Below are 22,598 nucleotides of genomic sequence, written 5' to 3'. Positions count from 1 at the left end.
TCTTAACTCTACTTAATCCTCTGAGACAGTATGGGCTTTGTGCTGTCTTGACCAAAGTCTACATGACTGGACCAGCACAAATTGTTAGTGATATTTAGACCAGGAACCTGAGGCTTTCACCATCACCACTAATAGACCGGTTGTATATTCCACTCTGCTTCCTGAAGTCAATGACCAGCTCTCTGTTTTGCTGACATTGAGGGAGACGTTGTTGTCATGACGTCATGTCACTAGGCTCCCTTATCTCCTTCCTGTACTCCGACTCATTGTATTTTGAGATCCAGCCCCACAAAATGGTGGCGTCTTCAGCAAACTTGTAGATGGGCTTGGAGGAGGAGGGTGTGGCACCCAAGCCCAAGATTCTGGAACCCCTCACCATTTTTTTCTTAAATAAACTCCATAAAGCTAATCCCTTGCTCCAAGCATATGTTCACTGGATTGATATATTTAATTTTGGTAGCTTGGTGTGCAGTTCGATTAAAATGAGGGGAGGAGGGAGATGCTCCTGGAGATGATAATTAGGCACAAGTTACTGTGCCAGTGACACTAATATTGCCCATTTCGCCCCAGGCTGAGACCCGCGCTGAGTTTGCAGAACGCACCGTAGCGAAGCTGGAGAAGACCATCGACGATTTAGAAGGTATGTGGGCCTGTCGCTGCTTCGGTCTGACCCTGGTGGCCGGTGAGTGAAGATCAGCCTAGTATACACTTCACCCAGTGTGTCTGGTGATAGTGATATCAGAGCGCATCTGCATTTGTGCGGTGCCTGTCACATCATCAGACATCCCATATGAATCTTGCACCTTCAACTTCCACTGCATCACAGTTTGTGCACAGTGAGGATGAGCTTCCCTGTCGTACCTCAAGATCGTCACCGTCCCAAGGAGTCCCCTCATCCCCCCCCCAACACTGATTTGGGCACGTTGGCATCTACAGACACATAGACAGAAGCAAATGAGTATGTACATGTATGTGTATGAATGCATACATGTGCATCTGCACACCGGTCTACACGCCTGCGCGCACACACAATGCACAGTGTCGTGTATGTGTATGAATGCATTCATGTGCATCTGCACACCTGCACGGTGTGTACCGTTCCGCTAGGTCTCCTAATATAAAGAAACGAAATACAACAATTTCAGAGTGGATCACATTGTTAGTGCATTTATCACTTTACTTGCAAGTGGTCCAAACATTATGCTGCAGAGCAGCTTCCGATCTTGCGTTTCAACCAAAGCACTTATAAACGTTTTTTTTTTAAACAAGAGGACAGTAATTGGGGTGGTCCTTTATATTCCTCTGTGATCTTCATCATTATCTTGTTCTGACATTTGATCTTTAGAAGCCCCATCCTGTTTCCCTCTGTTGTCAAAACATCTGGCCATAAAACAAATCGTGTGTCATGAGAAAACAACTTCCTCCCATAAAACACATAGACTTGTGTACGTTTCCCATGCAAACCAGAAAAGTATCTTGGGATTTTTTTAGACCCCATTTTGTTACATTACGTTTTACAAAAATTACAAATTCATGAGGACTTCAGGGTTACAGATATACATCCGCAGCAGCCACACAAGCGTCCTAAGTGTATACACCACATGTGCACATGCACACAGACAGTCAGGCACACTTTCTGTTAGAGACTGAACTGTTCTTGTCTGCTACCTCCATTTCAAGTGGTTGATATATATATATATATATCTCTCTCTCTCTCTCTCTCCAGTTTTATTTCCTTTTATAACATTTCACATTTTCTTTCTCTTGATTCATTCCCTTCTGTCCACCCTCACCCTCTCCTTCCCCATGCCTCCTCTTTCCTCTCCTCTGGATCTGCGCCCACTGCTGCCTTTCTCCACCTCCTCTCATTCTCTGGCCGCTGCTGCCGTTGTGCGTTCATTCCGCCAGATGAACTGTACGCTCAGAAACTGAAGTATAAAGCCATCAGCGAGGAGCTGGACCATGCCCTGAATGACATGACTTCTATGTAAATATCCACCTGTTTGCGCTCGTGCCCTTGTCTGTGCATCACCTCGGTTTCTAACCGCAGAGTCCAGCTCACGGATGACCATCAGTGACGGCTGGCACATAACACTAACCTACACCCCTGTGGTGACCTGTCCATCTCACAGTGTAACAGCTTCTGCTCACAATCTGGCACAACCTCCATGATCCTTGTGTTTCGGGTCTATGTGGTGGAGTGCATGTGTGCCCGTGTTCTTGCATGTGCATATGTGTGTGTGTGTGTGTGTGTACACAGCACTAGCTTCGACCCTCTGTCGGTGGGAACCCTGCTCTCAATATAGTCCAGACGGTGCAGCTGTGTTCAGCCACTGCTCTCAAGACTTTCCCAACGACGCGCACACAATGCTGGAGGAACTCAGCAAGTCGGACGGCACCTGTGGAGGGGAAAAACCGCTCCTGGCGTGCTCTTGTTTCATGACCCTGAGTCTGCACAAAAGGCAAAAGCTGTTTTAATCAAGTAACCATTGGAGCCTCTGCCTCTCAGCTGCACTGACCAGGGTTCAGTCCGATCTCCTGTGCTGCCTGCAGAGTTCAGACTCATTTCTTTATCACGTGTACATCGAAATGTACAGTGAAGTGTGTTGTTTGTGTAACAACCAACACAGTCAGAGGATGTGCTGGGGGGCGGCCACGCACCCTGACTGTGGGGGCTTCCCCTGAACTCAGACTCTCAATTCCCCTTGCACCTCTGATTTCTGAACCCCTCCCCATTTAGAAAGCCATCCCCACCTTTTAGTCTTTGCACTGAAGTCCATAACCCCACACTTCCTTTTCCACCTATCACTTTGGCCACTCTCCCAAGCTGTCCAAGCCCTCATGCAGACTGTGTCTTTTATTTTTCGACAAAGCCTAAACTCTCTCTACTGCTGTGGAAGACCTTTATGTAAAAGGTAACCGCCCAGGGAGATGGCTTCTCTCTTTTTCTCCCAGCTTGTCGAGATGAGGGCTGTTTATTTTGTGATCTATTAAGGTCATCTTCCCCTGCCTTCCCCCCCCCCCCCCCCCCCCAAATGCCTGGATTCTCATAGATCAGTACAGACCCTTTGGCCCATCTAGTCCATGCCCCTCCCACCCAGGCACTTATCCAAATTTCTCTTAAATGTTGAAATCTAACCCACATAAACGACTTCCACTGGAAGCATGTTCCACACTTGGACCAGCCTCTGAGTGAAGAATTTCCCCCTCCTGTTCCCCTTCAACATTTCACCTTTCACTGTTAACCCATGACCTCTAGTTATTTTAACCTTCTCCAGGATCAATCGAAACCTTCCTTCCCACAGAGCCCTCCATTTTTCTTTCATCCTTGTGCGTATCTAAGAATCTCTTAAGTATCCCTGATGTACCTGCCTGTGTCACCACCCTCAGCAGTGCGTTCCATGCACCTACTCTAGGGGGAAACGTAGTTCTTGACATCTCCCCTATACATTCCTCCATCACTTAAAAGTTATGCCCCCTTGTATTGTCTTCCCGGGGGCAAAAGACGCTGCTTATTCTTTCACTGTCTCTTACCCTATATGCCTCTATCAGGCCGCCTCTCTAAAGGGAAAAGTTCTACCTCGCTCAACCTATCCTCATAAAACATGCTCACTAATCCAGGCAGCACCCTGGAAAATCTCGTCTGCACCCTCTCTAAACAAGTCTCCTTCACCTTAAAAGTTGACCTGTAGAGGCAGATGGTTAGCTTCACCTTTCAGTGGCTCAGTTTGTCCTAGGACCCTTCAGACACAGGAACAACCTACATCTCAGTTGCTGAGGAGGTTACCTCCGACGCACTGCAAGATCCCGCGTGCTGTTCAGGCAGCGGCAGTAATGGAGTATAGTGGGTGAACTTTCTCCTGTTTCTTTGCCTTTCCTTCCCGAGTCCCTCCTGAGCCACCTGCTCCCCACTGTCCACTGTCGAATCACTCCCCAGTGATGTGAACACAGGCCCTCAGCTCCATCCCATATAATTAACCAACATCCCTATAAATGTATCCCTCCCTTCTTCAAGCATGCTTTTGTATTGTGCTGGTTTCTGTAACTATATAACAGCAGGAGAAAACCGATCTGTCACTGTATAACACTGGGGTATGGTACCGGTGGGGACGGGTCTGTCACTGTATAACACCGGGGTACATTACTGGTGGGGACAGGTCTGTCACTGTATAACACTGGGGTAGAGTACCGGTGGGGAAGGGTCTGTCACTGTATAACACTGGGGTACTGTACCGGTGGGGACGGGTCTGTCACTGTATAACACTGGGGTACAGTACCGGTGGGGAAGGGTCTGTCACTGTATAACACTGGAGTATAGTACCAGTGGGGACGGGGCCTGTCACTGTATAGCACTGGGGTATGGTACAGGTGGGGACAGGTCTGTTACTCTACCTCAGATACAGTAAAGTATTGCTAGACTTTCAGGCTGTTAGTGGTACTAACTCAGATTGGATCAGCATGGGCAAGTACGGCCAAAGGACCTTTTTCCATCCTGTATGAATCTATAACTCTCCCTTGAACCCACAATGCTTCTAAATGATGTTATTGTTCCTCCATTTACTGAGATCATTCATACAGTATCCATAGTTACAGGAAGCTGTGTGCTGGGATTTTCTGCCACAAACCTGTTATCTTTATCCTATGGGAATTTCCAGCTCTCTGTATACAGAATCCTCCTGGTCCACTACAGTCAAATATTACAGCCTTTGTGTTAACATCAAGACAGTTCCTGACCGTCAGCAGGGTGACTGCCTCAGTCGAAAGAGAACTCACAAGCCACACAGAACTTGTGTCTTTGTGATGCCCCCGTCATATGTCAGTGAAGTTAATTCGTAGAGTGAGGGAGGTAGTCTGTGCCTGGGAACATCCAACAGCGATCAGACCAGATGTGTTCATAATATTGGCTGGGTGGCAACTCTCTTGCTCTACTGGAGGGGATAGATGAGGGTTTAGTTTAACAAGTGAGTCAGAATCAGGTTTAATATCACTGACATATGTTGTGAAATTTGTTGTTTTGTGGCAGCAGAGCAGTGCAATACATTAAAAAAATTACTAAGTTACAATAAATATTTTTAAAAAGTAGAGTGAAAAGAGAGCAAAAGTTAGGTAGTGTTTATGGACCATTCAGAAATCTGGTGGTGGAGGGGAAGAAGCTGTCCTTAAATTGTTGAGTGTGAGTCTTCAAGCTCCTGTACTTCTTTCCTCATGGTAGTAATGAGAAGGGAGAAGAGCATTTCCTGGGTGGTGAGCATGCTTAATGGGGTGTGCTGCCTTCTTTTGAAGATGTCCTTCACTGGGGAGGCTGGTTCCCATGATGGGGTGACTGAGTCTATAACTCTGTGCAGCTGCTGAACCCGCCTCCACCCTAAACCTCGTGAGACATGCTTACCCAACCCAAACAGCTTCTCATTTGATTCCTCCCAGTCTCTACAAATTAAAGGTGTAGCCATGGGCACGTGAGTGGGTGCCCCAGCTATGCCTGCCTCTTTGTAGAGCAGTTTTTTAAATAGTGCATTGCATGCTTCAAACCTACTCCAGCACCACTCCCCAACTCTCTTCCCACTGTGTTGACATCTGCGTTGGTGCTGCTTCCTGCACCCATGCAGAGTTCCTCAATTTCTTCAGCCTTGTGACTGACCTGCATTCTGAAAAACATCTCCAAAGTCCCACAGTGGAGGGTTTCCCTCCCCCACCCTCTCTTGCCTTCCCCCAGCTCTGCTAGGTGGAGTCCTTGCCCGTATCTGAATGTTTTCCGATTCAGATTTATCTGTCATATGTACATCGAAGCATACAGTGAAATGCATCGTTTGCGTTAACAACCACCACACCCGAGGATGTGGCTGGCGCCAGCCCACAAGTGTCGCCACACATTCCAGCGGCAGCATAATATATCAACAGGGTTCAGCAGGCCAGCACAGAGCTAAAAAAAGCACACCAAAAGAACAAAGCCACACCCTTTGCAACTCACCAACCCCCTCACCCTCACAGATAGGCCTCGAGTCCCAGGACAGGCTGCCTCTGGTGGCCCTGGACACTCAGGATCACGGACCTCAGGCTCTAACCTCTAGTCTGTGGCCTAGGCTTGCAGACTTCACCTTCGGGCTTTCATTCGCCCCCATCGATATCTCATGTCTCCATATTGGCTCAGGTTCACTGCTGTCACTGGCAGTACAGTATGATGAAGACAGAAGTTAAATTAACAGATCTGTAACTTGCATGGGAAATTAAATATAACATGAGTTCAGGGTGAGAGAAAAGAAATAGTCTGTGGTAGTGTTCGGGTTTTTCAGATTGGTTCAAGAACCTGTTTGCAGTGGGGGAGAAGCTGTTGTTGAGCCTGGAGGTGTGAGTTTTCAGGCTCCTGTACCTCCTGTCTGAGGGCAGCATGGAGAAGAGAGCCTGGCTCGGAAGGCAGGGCTGCCTGCTAATGAATGCTCTGAAGATGCATGGGGGAAGAGAGAAACCAAATGGACAAAAATTATAAATTAAAATAAATTATGAAAACACAACAAATTACACAGACAAACCACGGATGTTGGAAATCTGAAATACTGTAAAACCAGACAATGTTGTTAACTCAGCAAAGAGTTTCAAATCAAAGATTCACATGCTCAGGAGCAAAGAAATGTGGGGGAGGATTTCAGAGATTTAATAAAGATTAGCTTTATTTGTCACATCGAAACATGGCTTGTGTCAACAACCAACACAGCCCACAAGTGTTGCCATGCTTCCAGCACCAACATAGCATGTCTACAACTCACTAACCCTAAGCCAAACATCTTTGGAATGTGGGAGGAATCCCAGTCGGTCACGGGGAATGTACAGACTCCTCACGGTGGCGGTGGGCATTGGACCACTGGTGCTGTTACTGTGCCTTGGGTTGTCATCTGCAGGGCTGTTGAAAGCAGGACGATGGAGATCAGGGCTGGAGGAGCGTACAGGGTGAGGGTTTGAGGGCCGGTGAGTGGGGGAGGTTGGGGTGGCGGAACTAAATAGAATGATGGCAGTCTCTTTTCAGTAAATCCCCAGAAGCTACTTGCTGGGAGGGTAATGGTCAAGGGAGGGAGAGGTTTAAGTGTTCAGGCGCTTGAACGGGGTACAGCAAAGAGCACAAGGGTTGAGAAAGGTGTGGCGTGCTCTACTTGGCTTCACCATTTAGTCCTCATAAGATGGATGTCAAAATTCTGACTATTGAGCTGGTGCCCTGATCCTTCAGCAGGCCGCACCTCACCAGGACAAAGCCACAGTATTCTGATTGGGTTTGTCTTCAGTCCTCAGAGCCACATACTCAGGTCAGGCATCATCTGTGGAGGGAAACAAATAGGTGACGTTTTGCACCAAGACCTTTCATTGGGACCAGAAAGGAAGAGGAAAGAAACCAGAATAAGAAGGTGGGGAGGGGGACAAGTTGGCAGGTGATGGGTGAGTGTGGGACGGGAGTGATGGGTGGAAGAGGTAAAGGGTTGGAGGAAATGGAATCTGATAGGATTTGTGGACCATGGGGAGAAAGCAAAGGAGGGGATGAACAGGAAGGAGGTAATGGGCAGGTGAGAAGAGAAGGGAACCAGAATGGGGAATGGGAAAAGAGAGAAAGGCAGGTCCTCAGGATTGTGGTAAGTGAGCCTGCTCTGAACCTAATGTGGTCATGCCTCTCTCTTTCTCTTTCCTTTCCCACCTCCCTCCCCCTCCCCTCGTCTCCCTGGTTATTTCTGCACAGATAACTCCACTGTCACTGAACTGCAAGAGTCTTCGCCCCGTTGCCTTTGCAGGAGGCTCCAGACTGCGGGTGGCTGCTTTGCGTCTCTCTGGCTCCCACACCTGGACTCTTTCTCCCCCCTCCCTCCCTCCCTCTCAGCCCTGTCTGGTTCCTCACCCCTCCTGCCCTTTGTCCACCATCACCTACTCTTCCATGAATCCATCTCTCTTCTTGTTACCTGTGCTTGTCACTTGATCTCCAGTTTGTAGTGAAAGGTTTTTTTTTCACACCTTTGTCTGCCTCATTGCTTGTCTAACACCACATCCTTCCATCACGGCCATCTTGTTCAATAAAGTATTTCAGTCTGACTGACTGCACAAGGCTGTTGTGTCCAAATTGATGTGGAGATTTAGCAGTGTTGAGAACTGTCTAGTTTTCCCATAGCTCGTTTCACCACCGGTGATATGCCCCAGCTACTGTCCTAACAAGTTTCTCTAAGACCCACTTTACACATAGCAATTTCTCTGCCAAGCCGGGAATACAAGCTCTCTTTTTTTTTGTGTATCATCTGAAATGCAGTTAAAAGAACTTCGCTATGAAATCCCTCTGTACAGATCATTTTAAAATGTAACCAAACAAAGTTATTGGAAGGTATTCTGAGGGACAGTATATTGGACAGCCGTGGACTGATTAGAGATGGTCAGCGTGACTTTGTATGTTGTAGGTCATGTCTCACCAATCTTCAAGTTTTTTTGGGAAAGTTACCAAGAAAGTTGAAGGCAAGGCAGTGGATGGAGCTGGACTTTTGGCATTTGACGAGGTCCTGCATGGGAAGCTGGTCAAGAAGATTCAGTTGCTTGGTATTCAAGATGAAGTAATAAATTATATTAGACATTGGCTTTGTGGGAGAAGCCAGAGGGTGGTAGTAGATGATTGCCTCTCTGACGGGAGGCCCGTGAATAGTGGTCTGCCGCAGGGATCGGTGCTGGGTCTTTGTTGTTTGCCATCTGTATCAATGGCCTGGATGATGATGTGATTAACTGGATCAACGTATTTGCGGATGACACAAAGATTGGGGGTGTAGTTGTCAGTGGGGAAGACTGTGAGAGCTTGCAGAGCAATCTGGTCTATCTGGAAAATAGGCTGTAAAATAGCAGATTGAGTTTAAAGCAGACAAGTGCGAGGTGAGGACCAACCAGGATAGGTCTTACACAGTGAATGGTAGGGCACTGAGAAGTGTGGTAGAACAGAGGGACCGGGGAATCCAGATCCATAAGTCCTTGAAAGTGGTGTTACGGGTAGATAGGGTCGTAAAGAAAGCTTTTGGCACATTGGCCTTCATAAGTCATTGTATGAGTACAGGAGTTGATATGTTCTGTTGAAATTGTATAAGATGTTGGTGAGGCTTAATTTGGAATATTGTGTGCAGCTTTGGTCACCTTCCTACAGGAAAGGTGTAAGTAGATGGAAAGAGTACAGAGAAAATTCACAAGGATGTTGCTGGGACTGGAGGACCTGAGTTATTTTTGAATTAACAGGTTAGCACTTTATTTCTTGGAACGTAGAAGGTTGAAGGGAGATCTTAGAGGTGGAACAAAATAATGAGGGGTATAGATAGGGTAAATGCAGGCAGGCTTTTTCCACTGAGGTTGGGTGGGACTACAACTCAAGGTCATTGATTAAGTCATAGTCATACTTTATTGATTCTGGGGGAAATTGGTTTTCGTTTATTTCCCTGAAGGATGAGAAGTTTAAGGGGAACACGAGGGGAAGTTTCACTCGGAGGGTGGTGAGAGTGTGGAAGTGCAAGTGATGCTTGCGCATTTGATTTCAATGTTGAAGAAAAGTTTGGATATGTACATGGATGGTAGCGGTCTGGAGGGCTCTGGCCGATGGGAGTAGGCTGTTTAAATGGTTCAGCATGGACTAGATGGGCTGAAGGGCCTGTTTCTGTTCTGTACTTTTCTGTGACTCGATAACTGCATTGAGGTACTGCAAAAAGCAATAACAGTGTTTAAACATGAAATTTGGCAGATGCTGGAAATCTTGAGTAACACACACAAAACTCAGCAGGTCAGGCAGCTTCTGCGGACGGGAATAAACAGTCAACGTCAGAGTCCTGCAGAAGGCTCTCAGCCTGAAACGTCAACTGTTTATTCCTCTCCATAGATGCTGCCTGACCTGCTGAGTCTCTCCAGCATTGTGTGTGTGTGTGTGTGTGTGTGTGTGTGTGTGTGTGTGTGTGTGTGTGTTCCTCCTCTAAGTGTTTAAGCAGCTTGTGTTTTCTGTTTCTGATTTCCAATCTCTTAATGATTGAAATTTCAGTCGTTCAACCAACATCTTCCCAGGTGGAAACCTGTAGAATCCTGTTTTGGAGACGTATTCTATTTTTAATTCTGGTCTTTGAAAACTACTTTCAGCATTTTGCCATCATCCCTGCACCCGGCTAGGCAGACAGTGTCACACACAACACTGGAGGAACCCTGCAGGTCAGGGAAATAAACAGTTAGCATTTTGGGCTAAGAGCCTTCATCAGGAGTAGAGGAAAGCTTTGAGGTTGACTCAGGAAGGGTGCGGGACACTGAAATTAGTTTGGCTTTGTCACAAGACTATGGGGAAGGAGTGGGGTGATGGTGTTGCTTTGATACTGACTGAAGACTGGGTCAGTAGGATCAGTAAGATCTGTACCAAGGTACAGTGAAAAGCTTGTTCTACATACTGTTCATAAAAACCTAGTTGTATTTCATTGTCATACAGCCATAGACGAGGACACTGCCAAACGAAACAACGTTCCTCTGGACCAAGATGCACAATGCAGGACATATAATGCACACACACAACAAACAAAGTAATATTACCACACAAAATAACAAATGTTAAAATATATTCTAGAAGGCTGACATTTAGCATAAGGCACATTTATGACACAAGTTTAAAAAGTAAACCGTACAGTGCTACTGGCGCTTCATGAGCAAAGGGACCAGGGAGGTGACAGGGAGCTCAGTATTGCACAGCCTGGGGGAGGGAGCTGCTTTCCATCCTAACAGTTCTTGTCCTAATTCTGCGGCGCCTCCTGCCTGTGTAAATAATTTTGCTGTTCATTGAGGTAGAACAATAACAATGCAGAATGAAGTATCGCAGTTGCAACCCATGAACTTCCCACGGATTCTACCCCTTGCCAACAGATGGTGGGCACAGGGTGGTATTTCTTAAGCCCATCCCCCTACTGGGCCATAGGCCACTGACAGCAGCTCAACAGAGACCTCTATCATGGGCCATTCCTTCACGTTGTCCCAAGGTGATCCCTCCTCTGGCAGGGACGAGGCCTGCACAGCATCTGGTGGTGTTTTTGTAGCTCTGGGTTTTTACGGGATGTGGCTACTTGCCCCCATGGCCAACCTTCCTCCTTGCGCAGCAGGGCTTGGGACTGTCGGTAGTTTATTATTCATGCACGTACCGAGGTACAGTAAAAAACCTTGCCCTGCATATTGTTTTGGTAAATGGGGCTCATCTGCTGTGGTTGACAGCTCACCTAGGAGAAGGAAAACTGATCTCAAACCTCTACTGCCTCATGGGGATACTCACTCATGGGGAAATCCTGAGGAAACAGTCCTATGTTGAGTTCAGTGCTGGCTGGCAACTCCTGGATGCCAAACTGTTATCGGTCTCTGCCATTCCTTAGGGCTCATCACCTGTGTGGAGAAGGGGAGCCTGCTGCCTGGACAACAGCTCGCTCTCCTTATTGTACTGTCCTGGCTTGTGTATCGACTGATCATAGACAGCAAGGACGCAATCTCCATGGTCACCCCCAACCAATGGAGAGTCACTCTGAGTTCATACAGATCAAATCATTACACAGTGCACTGAGCTAGAACAGGTCAAATATAAAGTGTAAAAGCTACAGAGAGTGTGCAGGTAAATGATAAAGGTCGTGTGAGGCCAACCATTCATCTTATTGTACAAGAGGTCCGATCAAGAATCTGGTAACCATGGGATAGAAGCTGTCCTTGAGCCTGGTGGTACGTGCTTTCAGGCTTTTGTACCTTCTGCCTGATGAGAGAGGGGAGCAGAGAGTATGTGCAGCGTGGGTGGGGTCTTTGAATATTCTGGCTGCTTCACTAAGGCCCACTGACATCAGCCAGCTCAGTGATTCTTCCTAAAAGTCAAGGTTGAGTTTATTATCAGATGCACGAGTCCACATCCAGTGCGGCTTTATGGGAGAAAGGTTTGACCACATTAATGGGATTATATTATACACCACCCATAAATCTGTGGGATTTTGAGAAGCAAATTTGTAGAGAGATCACTGACTTTTGCAAGAAACATAAGGTAGTGATAGTAGGTAATTTAACTTCCCACATATTGCTGGGACTCCCATACTGGAAAGGGCTGGATGGGAAGGAGTTTATCAAATGTGTTCAGGAATGTTTCCTTAATAGGTATATAGAAGTTCCAATGAGAGAGTGTGCAATACTTGATCTATTAGGGAATGAGACAGGGCTGGTGACAGAAGATTGTGTCAGGGAACACTTTGCATCTAGTGATCGTAATGCCAGTAGTTTCAATATAATTGTGGAAGAGGATAGGTCTGGTCCTTGGGGTGAGATTCTAAATAGGATCAAGGGCAATTTTTGATGATTTTAGAAAGGATCTGGCAAGTGTGGATTGGGTCAGGTTGTTTTTCGGCAAATGTGTACTTGGTAACTGGGAGGCCTTCAAAAGTGAAATTTTGAGAATACAGAGTTTGTACGTTCCTGTCAGAATAAAAGGCAAGGATAACAGGTTTAGGGAACCTTGGTTTTTGAGAAATATCGAAGCCCTGGTTAAGAAAAACGAGGTATTTGAGGAGTATAAGAAATGCAAGAGAACACTTAAGGAGGAAATCAGGAGGGCTAAAAGAAAACATGAGGTTTCTCTAGCAGACAAGGTGAAGGAGAATTCACGGGCTTACACACACATTAAGAGCAAAGGGACAGCGAGGGACAAAATAGGTCCTCTGGAACATCAGAGTGGTAGTCTATGTGTGGAGCCAAAAGAGATGAGGGAGATCTTAAATGGATTTTTTGCATCTGTATTTACTCAGGAGATGAACACAGGGACTATAGAGGTGAGGCCATGCAACAGTGAGCTATGGACCCTATGCAGATTACAGAGAGGGGTGTTCGCTATCTTGAGAAAAATTAGGGTGGATAAATCCCAGGGCCTGACAATGTGTTCCCTCGGACACTGTGGGACGTTGGTGCAGAAATTGCTGAGGCCTCAACAGAGATAATTTAAATCACCCTTAGCCACAGGTGAGGGGCCGGAGGATTGGAGGATAGTGATGTTGTTCTGTTGTTTAAGAAAGGCTCTAAGAATAAGCCAGGAAATTGTAGGGCGGTGAGCCTGACATCAGTTGTGGGAAAGTTATTGGAAGGTGTTCTAAGGGACCAGAATTGGAATGACAGGGACTGATAGGGATAGTCAACATAGCTTTGTGCATGGAAGGTTGTGTCTAACCAATCATATAGAGTTCTTTGAGGAAGTTATAAGAAAAGTTCATGAAGGCAAGGCAGTGGAAGTTGTATTCATGGAATTTAGCAAGGTCCAACATAGGAGGTTGGTCAAGAAGGTTCAGTCGCTTGGCATTCAAGATGAGTTAGTAAATTGGATTAGACATTGGCAATGTGGGAGAAGCCAGAGAGTGGTAGTAGATGGTTGCTTCTCTGACCGGAGGCCTGTGACTTGTGGAGTGCCACAAGGATCCATTGCTGTTTGTCATCATCTGGACGATAACCGGATCAGTAAACTTGTGAATGACTCCAAGTTTGAGGGTGTAGTGGAGAGCAAGGAAGACTATCAAAGCTTGTAACTGATCTGGACCAGCTGGGAAAATGGCGCATGGAATTTAATGCAGACAGTTGTGAAGTGTTGCTCTTTGGGAGAACCAACCATGGTAGGTCTTACACAGTGAACGGTAGGGCACTGAGGAGTGTAGTAGGACAGAGGGATCTGGCAATACAGATCCATAATGTGGTGAAAGTTGAGTCTCAGGTAGATAGGGTCGTAAAGAAAACTTCTCATAAATCAATGATTTGGATGTTATGTAGAAATTATATCAGATGTTGGTGAGGTCTAATTTGGAGTATTAAGTGCAGTTTTAGTCACCCACCTACAAGAAAGATGTAAATGAGATTGAAGGAGTGTAGAAGAGATTTAGAACAGTGGTCAAAGTGTCAGATAAGAAAACCATAAATTATGCACAATGTTTATGAAAAAGAACACAATTAGATCAAAAAAGTCAAAGTTCTTTGTGGTCACAGTGTTGCTGTCCTGAGGCAGTGTTGGGGGTTGTGCCGGTTGGTTCAAGAACCGACTGGTAGAAGGGAAGTAGCCGTTCCTGAACCAGACTTTTGTACCACCTGCATGGTGGCATCTGTAAGAAGACAACGTAGCCCGTGTGGTGGGAGTAAGAGATAGAAGCAGAATTAGGCCATTTGGCCCATTGAGTCTGCTCTGCCATTCAATCATGACTGATTCATTCCCCCCCCTCAACATTTTTGGAGGCAGAACTTCTGAGGGGGGAGGGGGGCAGAGTCCGCTACTTGCTTACTTTTGTCTTCAAATTTGAATGTTTCTGCACACTCAAATCCAAAGTGAAAACAAATTGATTCTCAAACTGTGTGAATGTTACCATAGATAACCTTGAGATTCATTGTCTTGCAAGCATTTACAGGAAAATAAAGAAATAGAAGGGAATTTCTGAAAACTATACATAAACAAACTGGAAAATAAACAACCAATATGCAAAAGAAAAAGAACTGTGCCAATAGAGAAAAATATAACTGAGAACGTGAGTTGCAGATTGATGTCCGCAGGTTGTAGAATCAGTTCATTGCTGAGGTGATTGAAGTTATCCACACTGGTTCAGGAGCCTGATGGTTGTAAGGTAATAACTGTTCCTGAACCTGGTGGAGTGGAACCCAGTGCTCCTGTACCTCCTGCTGGACGGTAGTAGCCTGGCCCGATGGTGGGGGCCACGATGGTTGTTGCTTTCTTGTGGCTGTGCTGCATGTAGATGTACTCAGTGGTGGGGAGAGCTTTCCCTGTATCCACCATTCTCTGTAGACTTTCTTCACCATACCAGACTGAGAAGCAACCGGTCAGGACCCTTTCAACAGTACGTCTGTAAAAGTTTGTTGAAGTGTGTTTCGTGACAGGCGGATCCTCCTTAACTTGCTAAGACAGTAAAGATTACTGGCACCTCTTCCCTGTGCTGAGCACAGGACAAGATGTTAACACCCAATAACTTAAAGCTGCCGACTCTCCACAATGCCTACCGCGTGCTTACCTTCCTAATACTGGTCTTCCTGCCTCCTCCTGCAGATAAACTCGCTCGGAACAAGGAGGAGAACCTGAACATGCACCACATGCTGGACCAGACCCTGCAGGAGCTGCACAACTTGTGAAGCACTGACAGCCTCCACGTCGCCTTGATCACCTTGTCTCTCCCCCCTCCCCACCCACCGCTCCCCCAAGCCCCTGAGCCCTGCGACCCACAGTGCCAAACAACCCCCCTCCCCCCATCGAGGGCAGCAGGCGGAACAGATCAAAGCCACGAGCAAAGGCAATGATGTGTGCAATTCCCTGCCCGCTCACTGCTTTCCATGTGAAACCACTGCTGCTTCGTGTTGCCTATAGAACGAATCTCTGTGCAGGGTGTTGGTGTGGAGAGGAGATGTCCCTTTGCATACCTTTCCCCACTCCCCCACCACGCTACCTCGGTCAATTGGAGGGAGAGGACTGCAGGAGGGAATGGGGAAGAGAATCCCCGTGTTTGGGATACTGCAGAGGTGGACTGGGTCGCTGGCTGAAAGTTTCACCACTGGGTCTGACACCTTCACAGCGGCACAGCGGGCAGAGACACTGACTCGCTGCCTCAGGGACCTAGGTTCCATTTCTGTCTCTGTTTACACATTCCCTCGCATCTCTCTCCCCTCCACCCACCCCAACCCCAGCATTAGACATCAGAGCAGAATGCGGCCATTCGGTCCATCAAGTCTCTGCCATTCTATCATGCTTGATTTATTTTCCTGCTCCTGCCTTCCCCCATGACCTTTGACACCATGTCTAATCAAGACCCTATCAACCTCCGCTTTAAATATACCTGGCTGTCTGTGGCAATGAATTCCACAGATTCACCACCCTCTGGCTAAAGAAATTGCTCCTTATCTTTGATCTAAATGGACATCCCTCTATCCTGAGGCTGTGCCTTTTGGCCCTAGACTCACCCACTACTGGAAACTCTCAATGTCCACACTTTCAATATTCAGTAGGTTTCAATGAGATCTTTTCTTCCTTCCCCCTCCCCCCAACTCCCCACACAATTGTTCTAAACTCCAGCGAGTTCAGGCCCAGAGTGATCAAATGCTCCTCGTACATTAACCCTGTCATTCCTGGGATCATTCTTGTAAACCACCTCTGGACCCTCTCCAATGCCAGCCTATCTTTTCTTAGATACGGGACCCAAAACTGCTCACAGTATTCCATATGTGGTCAAGTCAAAGCCTTTCAAACTCTCAGCATGAAATCCTTGCTTTTATATTCTACCCCTCTCGAAATGAATTGCACTTGCCTTTTTTACTACCCACTCAACCTGCCTCCTCCCCTCCCCGAGTGCTCTGGTTTCCCCCCTCATTGTCTTCCCAACAACATGCAGGCTGTTTGATGTAAACTGGGTGAAAAATATCTTTGGATTTCCTCTGTATGCTTTAACCCAAAGCTGTTTTAGCCTCTGCTGTGGTGAAAAACTTCCCACTATTAACCCCATCTTGTAATGTTATATACTCCCCTCATCCTCATCCTCATCCACCCCAAGAAAAATAAATTCAGCCAATCCAATCTCTCCCCCAGCTCCATCCTAAGCAGCACCCTGGTACATTTACTCGGCACCCTCCCTGTCATGTCCTTTCTGCAGTGTGGTGACCAAAACTGTATGCTGAGATCTGACCATATTCAGTGCCGCAATTCAATGTCCCCTCCAGAATAATCACATCCTTCTGACTTCCTTGGAGACACAAGAGACTGCAGACGTTGGAACCTCTCTCCCCGTCCGACTCTATCCAGCACACTCCTTTCCCCTGATGGCTCCCATCCGTCGTCACCTTCCTAGTCAGATTCCAGTTCTTGTGCCACCTCAGGACGTCCCTAAACAAAGCCAGCCAAGTTCATTTGGAGTGGGTAATATAGGCAAACCAAAAATCTGGCCAGCTCTGACAAGTTTCTGTTGAAGTATAAACACAAGGGATACTGAAGATGCTGGAAATCCAGAGTAACACACACAAAATGAACTCAACAGGTCCATAGGAGCAACTCGGGATAAATGGAAAACTGTCAACATTTTGGGCTGAGACCCCTCATCAAGACTTAACCATTCGAGGTTTTGGCCTGAAACTTTGATTGTTTATTAATTTCCATAGAAGCTGCCTGACCTGCTGCGTCCTCCAGCATTTTGTGTGTGGTACTTTTCTTTTGAAGTAACAGATATTTTTATAATACAGGTCTTAGATACAATATATTTATTTGAACTGTGTTTAAAACAATGAATTAAACCTGCATTAATTAATGAACCCTGAGAGAAATTAGATTCAAAACATGTGTGAGCCCTGACCATAGAGTATCAACCGTCTTCAGTGGAATTATGTGACTTATATTTGAAAGAGAGTTTTGTAACTTCGATTTTTTTCATGTTTGCAATAAAGGACCGATTTCTGGAAGCTGTTCCAATGTGCGTTTAATAAAGCAGAATTGTTAATACGGCTGAGATCTCCGCTCTGTCTTTAATCCGCCATGGGGGTTGGAGGGATTCAAAGTCTCAAAGTAAATATTGCCATATAGAATCCTGATTCATCTTCTTGCAGTGGAACAAAGAATCAATGCAAAACTACTCACAAAGGCTGACAAAATGTGACAAGTATTTAGGAAATAAAAGAGATAAGAAAAATAACCCAGATGTAGTGTCCTGGGAAGTGGGTCCAGAGGTTGTGGTATCAGTTTAGTGTTGAGGTAAGTGAAGTGATTGCCTCTGGTTGAGGGGTAATATCTGTTCCTGAACCTGGTGGTGTGGGTGCCAAGGCTCCCATACCTCCTTCCTGATCAGCAGCAAGGAGAGAGCAGGGCCTAGATGGTAGGCGTCTTTGGTGATGGGTGCTGCTTTCTTGTGTCTTTAATGAAAGGCGAGCTCATTGTCAGATGCAGGGGTACTGTACTGACAGGTACACTGGAAAGCTTGGAGCAGCATCACAGGCTGGTAGCATTATTTATTTATCTAGAAATACAACACGGCAACAGGCTTTTCCGGCCCAACAAGCTGGCACCAGCCGTTACACCCATGTGACCAATTAACCAGTCTCTGGAATGCGGGAGGAAAACTGCACGGTCAGTGGGAAAGTGTGCAAACTGTTTACAAACGACATGGTCATTGAATTACAAACTCCGACACCCTGCGCTGTAATACCACCATAGGACCAGGATTCGGCCCTTCAGCCCATAGAGTCTGCTCCGTTATTCCATCATGGATGATTTATCATCCCTCTCATCCTCATTCTCCGCATAACCATTGACACTGATTAATCAAGAACCCATCAACATCCATTTTAAATATACCCAATGACTTGGCCTCTACAGTCACCTGTGGCAACGAATTCTACAGGTTCACTCACGCCCTCTGGCTAAAGAAATTCCTCCTCATCTCTGTTCTTAATGGACTTCCCTCTATTCAGAGGCTGTGCCCTCTGATCCTAGACTCGCCCATTCCACTCTGTGACAGGGGAGAAGAGACAATGCCCGGGGTGAGTGGGGTCTTTGATTTTGTTGGCTTCTGTACTGAGGCAGTGGGAAGTGTAGACTGAGTCCATGGAGAGGAGGCTGGTTCTCATGATGTACTGAGCCATGTCCACAACTCTCTCCTGTTTCATGACCTATGGGCAGAGAAGTTGCCGCACCAAGCCGAGACACACACGCTTTCTGTGGTACATCTGTAAGCTTCGGTGAGGGCCAACAGGACATGAAAACCAATTACAGGCCATGGAAGCAGTCTGACTATTTTAAAGACAGATATTTAGATAATCATCAGATGAAGAATGGGATGAAAGGTTACTGTGGCTGTGGGGGAATGTGCACCTGAGGTTACAATCAGCTCTGCTTTGAGCTCAGTGAATGGTGCAGCAGAAATCTGAGGGCGGAATGGCCTGCTCAGCATTCCCGTGTGCTGAGTATACCCGCCACCTGGTGGCGGGTTAAAGATATTGCAACCTGGTGGTCTATATTTTGATCCTCAGAGAAAATGAATTTGAAGGTAAAGCGTGATGTTTTGTGTGTGTGTTTGACTCTGCTTTGTGCATCCGTCTTTTAGGTGTGATCATTATGTCCATGCGTGTCTGTGTTTGATATGTGTCCATGTGTATGTCTATACCTGTTTTTGGTGTCTCTCTCTCTGATTTCTATGTACAGGGCACCTTTGTGTGTCAGTCTGTGCACATACATCTGTTCTGTCTGTGTGCATGTGTCTGTCGGATGTGTGGGAATGCATCTGGTTTTGTAGGGATCTGTGTATGTGCCTATGTTCCTCTGTTTAATGAATGTGTCTCTGTGCATGTGGGATATGTAACTGTTTAGTGTGGATGTATCTTTGTGTGTTTGTGTGTTCTGCATGCATCTCTGCGTGGGTTATGCATGTGTTGCATGTTACATGTGTATGTATGTGTGTGAACCCTCCATACCTGCCAAAATCACTCACCTGAGCCCATCCTGCCTGCCTGCCTCTAACACATCTCCCTGGGGTCTTGGGTCCCACACTGCCAAGTTCGGATGCAGCTGTCAGGCTCCAGGACTGCCTTCACTCACCTCAGCATCGAACTGACTGTGGTCTCACCCGCTCCCTGGCCCCTTCCCACTCCCAGTCCTCGACAGAGACCCATATCAGAATCAGGTGGATCATCCCTCGCATGCTGGTTGGAATCATTGACACAAAGGAAGATGGTTGTGGTGGTTGGAGGTCAATCATCTCACCCGCAGGACGTCACTGCAGGAGTTCCTCAGGGAAGTGTCCGAGGACCAACATCTTCAGCTGATTCATCAATGTCCTTCCTTCTGTCACAAGGTCAGAAGTGGAGATGTTCGCAGATGGCTGCACAATGTCCTCCATTCGTGACTCCTCAGATAGCGAAGCAGTTCATACCCAAGTGCAGCAGGACCTGGACATTGTCCAGGTTTGGGCTGACAAGTGACATTCGAGCCACACAAGTGCCAGGCAATGACCACCTCCAACAAGAGAGGTTCCAACCATCATCTTGACATTCAGTGGCATCACCATCACTGGATCCCTGACTATCAACATCCTGGGGGTGACCATTGACAGGAAACTGAACTGGTCTAGCCATATAAACACCATGGCTACCAGAGTAGGTCAAAGGCTAAGACCCTGTGGTGTGTATCTCTCCTCCTGACTCCCCAAAGCCTGTCCACCATCCACAAGGCTCAGGTCAGGAGTGTAATGGAATACTCACCACTCACCTGGATAAGTGCAGCTCCATCAACACTCAGGAAGCTTGACACCATCCAGTACAAGACAGCTCACTTGATTGGTAGCCCTTCCACAAGCATCCAATCCCTCCACCATCGATGAACAGTTGCAACAGTGTGTACTATCTACAAGATGCACGGCAACAACACACCAGAGTTCCTAAGGCAGCATCTTCCAGACCCATGACCACTACCATCTAGAAGGACGATAACAGCAGATATCTGGGAACACCAGCACTTGGAGATCCCCGTCCAAGTCACTCACCTTCCTGACTTGCAAACAGATCGCTGTTCCTTCACTGTCACTGGGTCAGAATCATGGAATCCCCTCCCTAACAGCACTGTGGGTGTACCTACACCTCAGGCGCTGCAGCGGTTCAGGAAGGCAGCGCATCACCACCTTCTGAAGGACAACTAGGGATGGGCGATAAATGCTGGATTAGCTGGCGAGGCCCACATCCTATAAATGATTTTTTTTTTAAATGTCATGAAATTTGTTTGTTTTTAAATCATCAGCAGTACAGTCCAATGCATAAAATTACTATGGTACTGTGCAGAAGTCTTAGGTGCCCCAGCTATATATGAGTGTAAGAATTTTGCACAGTACTGTACTTTATTCGGGCAGGTGGGGCTCCTCAGCCTTGGACGGCAGCCTGCCTAGGAGAAGGAAAACTCTGATTTGAAACCTCTGCTGACTTGCAGACATACCCACTCATGGGAAAGGCTTCTGGAGCAAACCCTGAGGAAGAAACCCGGAGTCGGGGTCCCTAAGGCGGTTTGATGTTGTTTGTAACTTCACTCTGGCAGCCTCTGTGACTACACTGGTACCCAGCTGTATCGGTACTTGCCCTTCCCTTGGACTGCATCAGTGATGTGGAGAGGGGGAGCCCGCTGCATGGGCAACAGGCGGTTCTTCAAGTCTTCCCGCCCAGGCTTGCGCCCTGGAGAGGACACAGTCCGTCAGAGGGGCAAACCCATGATCCCCTGGGATCAATGGCTGCCAATGGTGATGATGTACTTTGATAATAAATGTGAACTTTGAAGTAAGAGACTGTGCACGATTTCAGTCCTGCGGAGTTACTATACGTTGTACATTGCCATGGTGACGTTATCAGCCACAATCATATTGAATGGTGGAGCAGACTCAACGGGCCGAGCGGCCTCCTCCTACACCGGGCCTGTCTCCTCTTTGTGCTCTATAGCTCATTACTGGTTGATGAAGAGTGCAGCTCTACAGGTCGTTAGATCCATGCCAGCCATGATAGCAGAACGAACAAATCCCGTCTGCTTGCATCCCCGCCCGTGTTTATCTAAAAGCCTCAATGTCTGCTTGCACCACCACCCCTGGCAGAACATTCCAGGCACCATCACACTGTGTAAAAAAAACCTTCCCCTGTACATCTCCCTTAGACTTTCCCCTTCCCAATTTAACAGTAAGCTCTCCAAGACTTTGGACTTTGGGCTTGGAGGCGGTTCGATGTGGCAGAACCAAGACGAGGCAGTGGGCTCATCGCCAAGAGCGAAGATGACCCAAGGTTCACTCCATTTAAGCACCGTGTGCAATTGGGAAGTTTGGGTACTGACGGAATCAAGGCGACTGACCAGATACTTGGATGACGATTTAGGTGCTGGGTCAGATTGAAAAGGTCTGGGTGTTGGCGCCCCAAGGCAGGGGCTGGGCCGGTTCAGACCCAACCCTGAACTAAGGATCCGTGGATAAACACACGGCAAACTTCAGTTCAGAACGCTATTCCCTTGCGTTTATTGTTTGCATGATTTGATTTTTTTTCTCTGCACATTAGCTATTCAACAGTCTGCTTTCTTAATGCTTTTTTTGGGTTTGTTACAGTGGCTGCTTGTTATGCTTGTTTTTTTTGTTATGAGATGAATCTCAAGGTTGTATAAACATACTTCTAACTTTTTAAATTTGACATTTCTACTCTGGGAAAAAAATTTTGTTTGCCCTATCTATGCCTCTCAATTTTATGAACTATCAGGTCACCCTCAGCCTCCGCCACTGGATGCTGGAGGAACTCAGCAGGTCAGGCAGCATCTACGGACAGAAATAACCAGTCGACGTTTCGGGCCGAGACCCCTCATCGAGATTTTAAGTTGATTGGTGAAAGAAATAAACACCAGAAGAATGGTTAGTACAGACGTGACAGGCCAAAAGGCCTTTTACCGTTCTGTTCTTGTGGAGCAGGATGGCAGCCCGAGGGGCGTGGAGCCAACTCCTGTTTGTATTCCTTACGTAAGGAAGTGGTAGAGGCAAAAAGGAGACAAGTTTATTTTTCCTTTCCAAGAGAGAACTGATTAAGCACAGGGAATGAGAGATTATGCA

General features: G+C 46.9%; 1 protein-coding gene across 9 annotated transcripts in view; it reads left to right on the top strand.

The window, feature by feature from the left end:
- LOC140212342 (tropomyosin alpha-3 chain) overlaps positions 1 to 17,495 on the top strand; it is a 79,463-nt gene extending 61,968 nt beyond the window's left edge. For 4 of the 9 annotated variants that reach the window (XM_072283056.1, XM_072283049.1, XM_072283085.1 and 1 more), the window contains 3 exons: positions 571 to 640; positions 1,909 to 1,987; positions 7,718 to 7,849. In XM_072283056.1, the coding sequence (XP_072139157.1) occupies positions 571 to 640; positions 1,909 to 1,987; positions 7,718 to 7,721 (153 nt within the window). In that variant the 3' untranslated portion in view covers positions 7,722 to 7,849. Of the gene's footprint in view, positions 1 to 570; positions 641 to 1,908; positions 1,988 to 7,717; positions 8,070 to 15,061 lie in introns of those variants that run through there. The other 5 variants (XM_072283069.1, XM_072283078.1, XM_072283105.1 and 2 more) reach the window with 3 other exon arrangements.
- The last annotated feature ends 5,103 nt before the right edge of the window (positions 17,496 to 22,598 follow it).

This window comes from Mobula birostris, chromosome 2, assembly GCF_030028105.1.
Source record: "Mobula birostris isolate sMobBir1 chromosome 2, sMobBir1.hap1, whole genome shotgun sequence".
NCBI lineage: Eukaryota > Metazoa > Chordata > Chondrichthyes > Myliobatiformes > Myliobatidae > Mobula > Mobula birostris.
The sequence above is the reverse complement of the archived record's forward strand: the minus strand, read 5'-3'. Positions and strand labels throughout refer to the sequence as shown.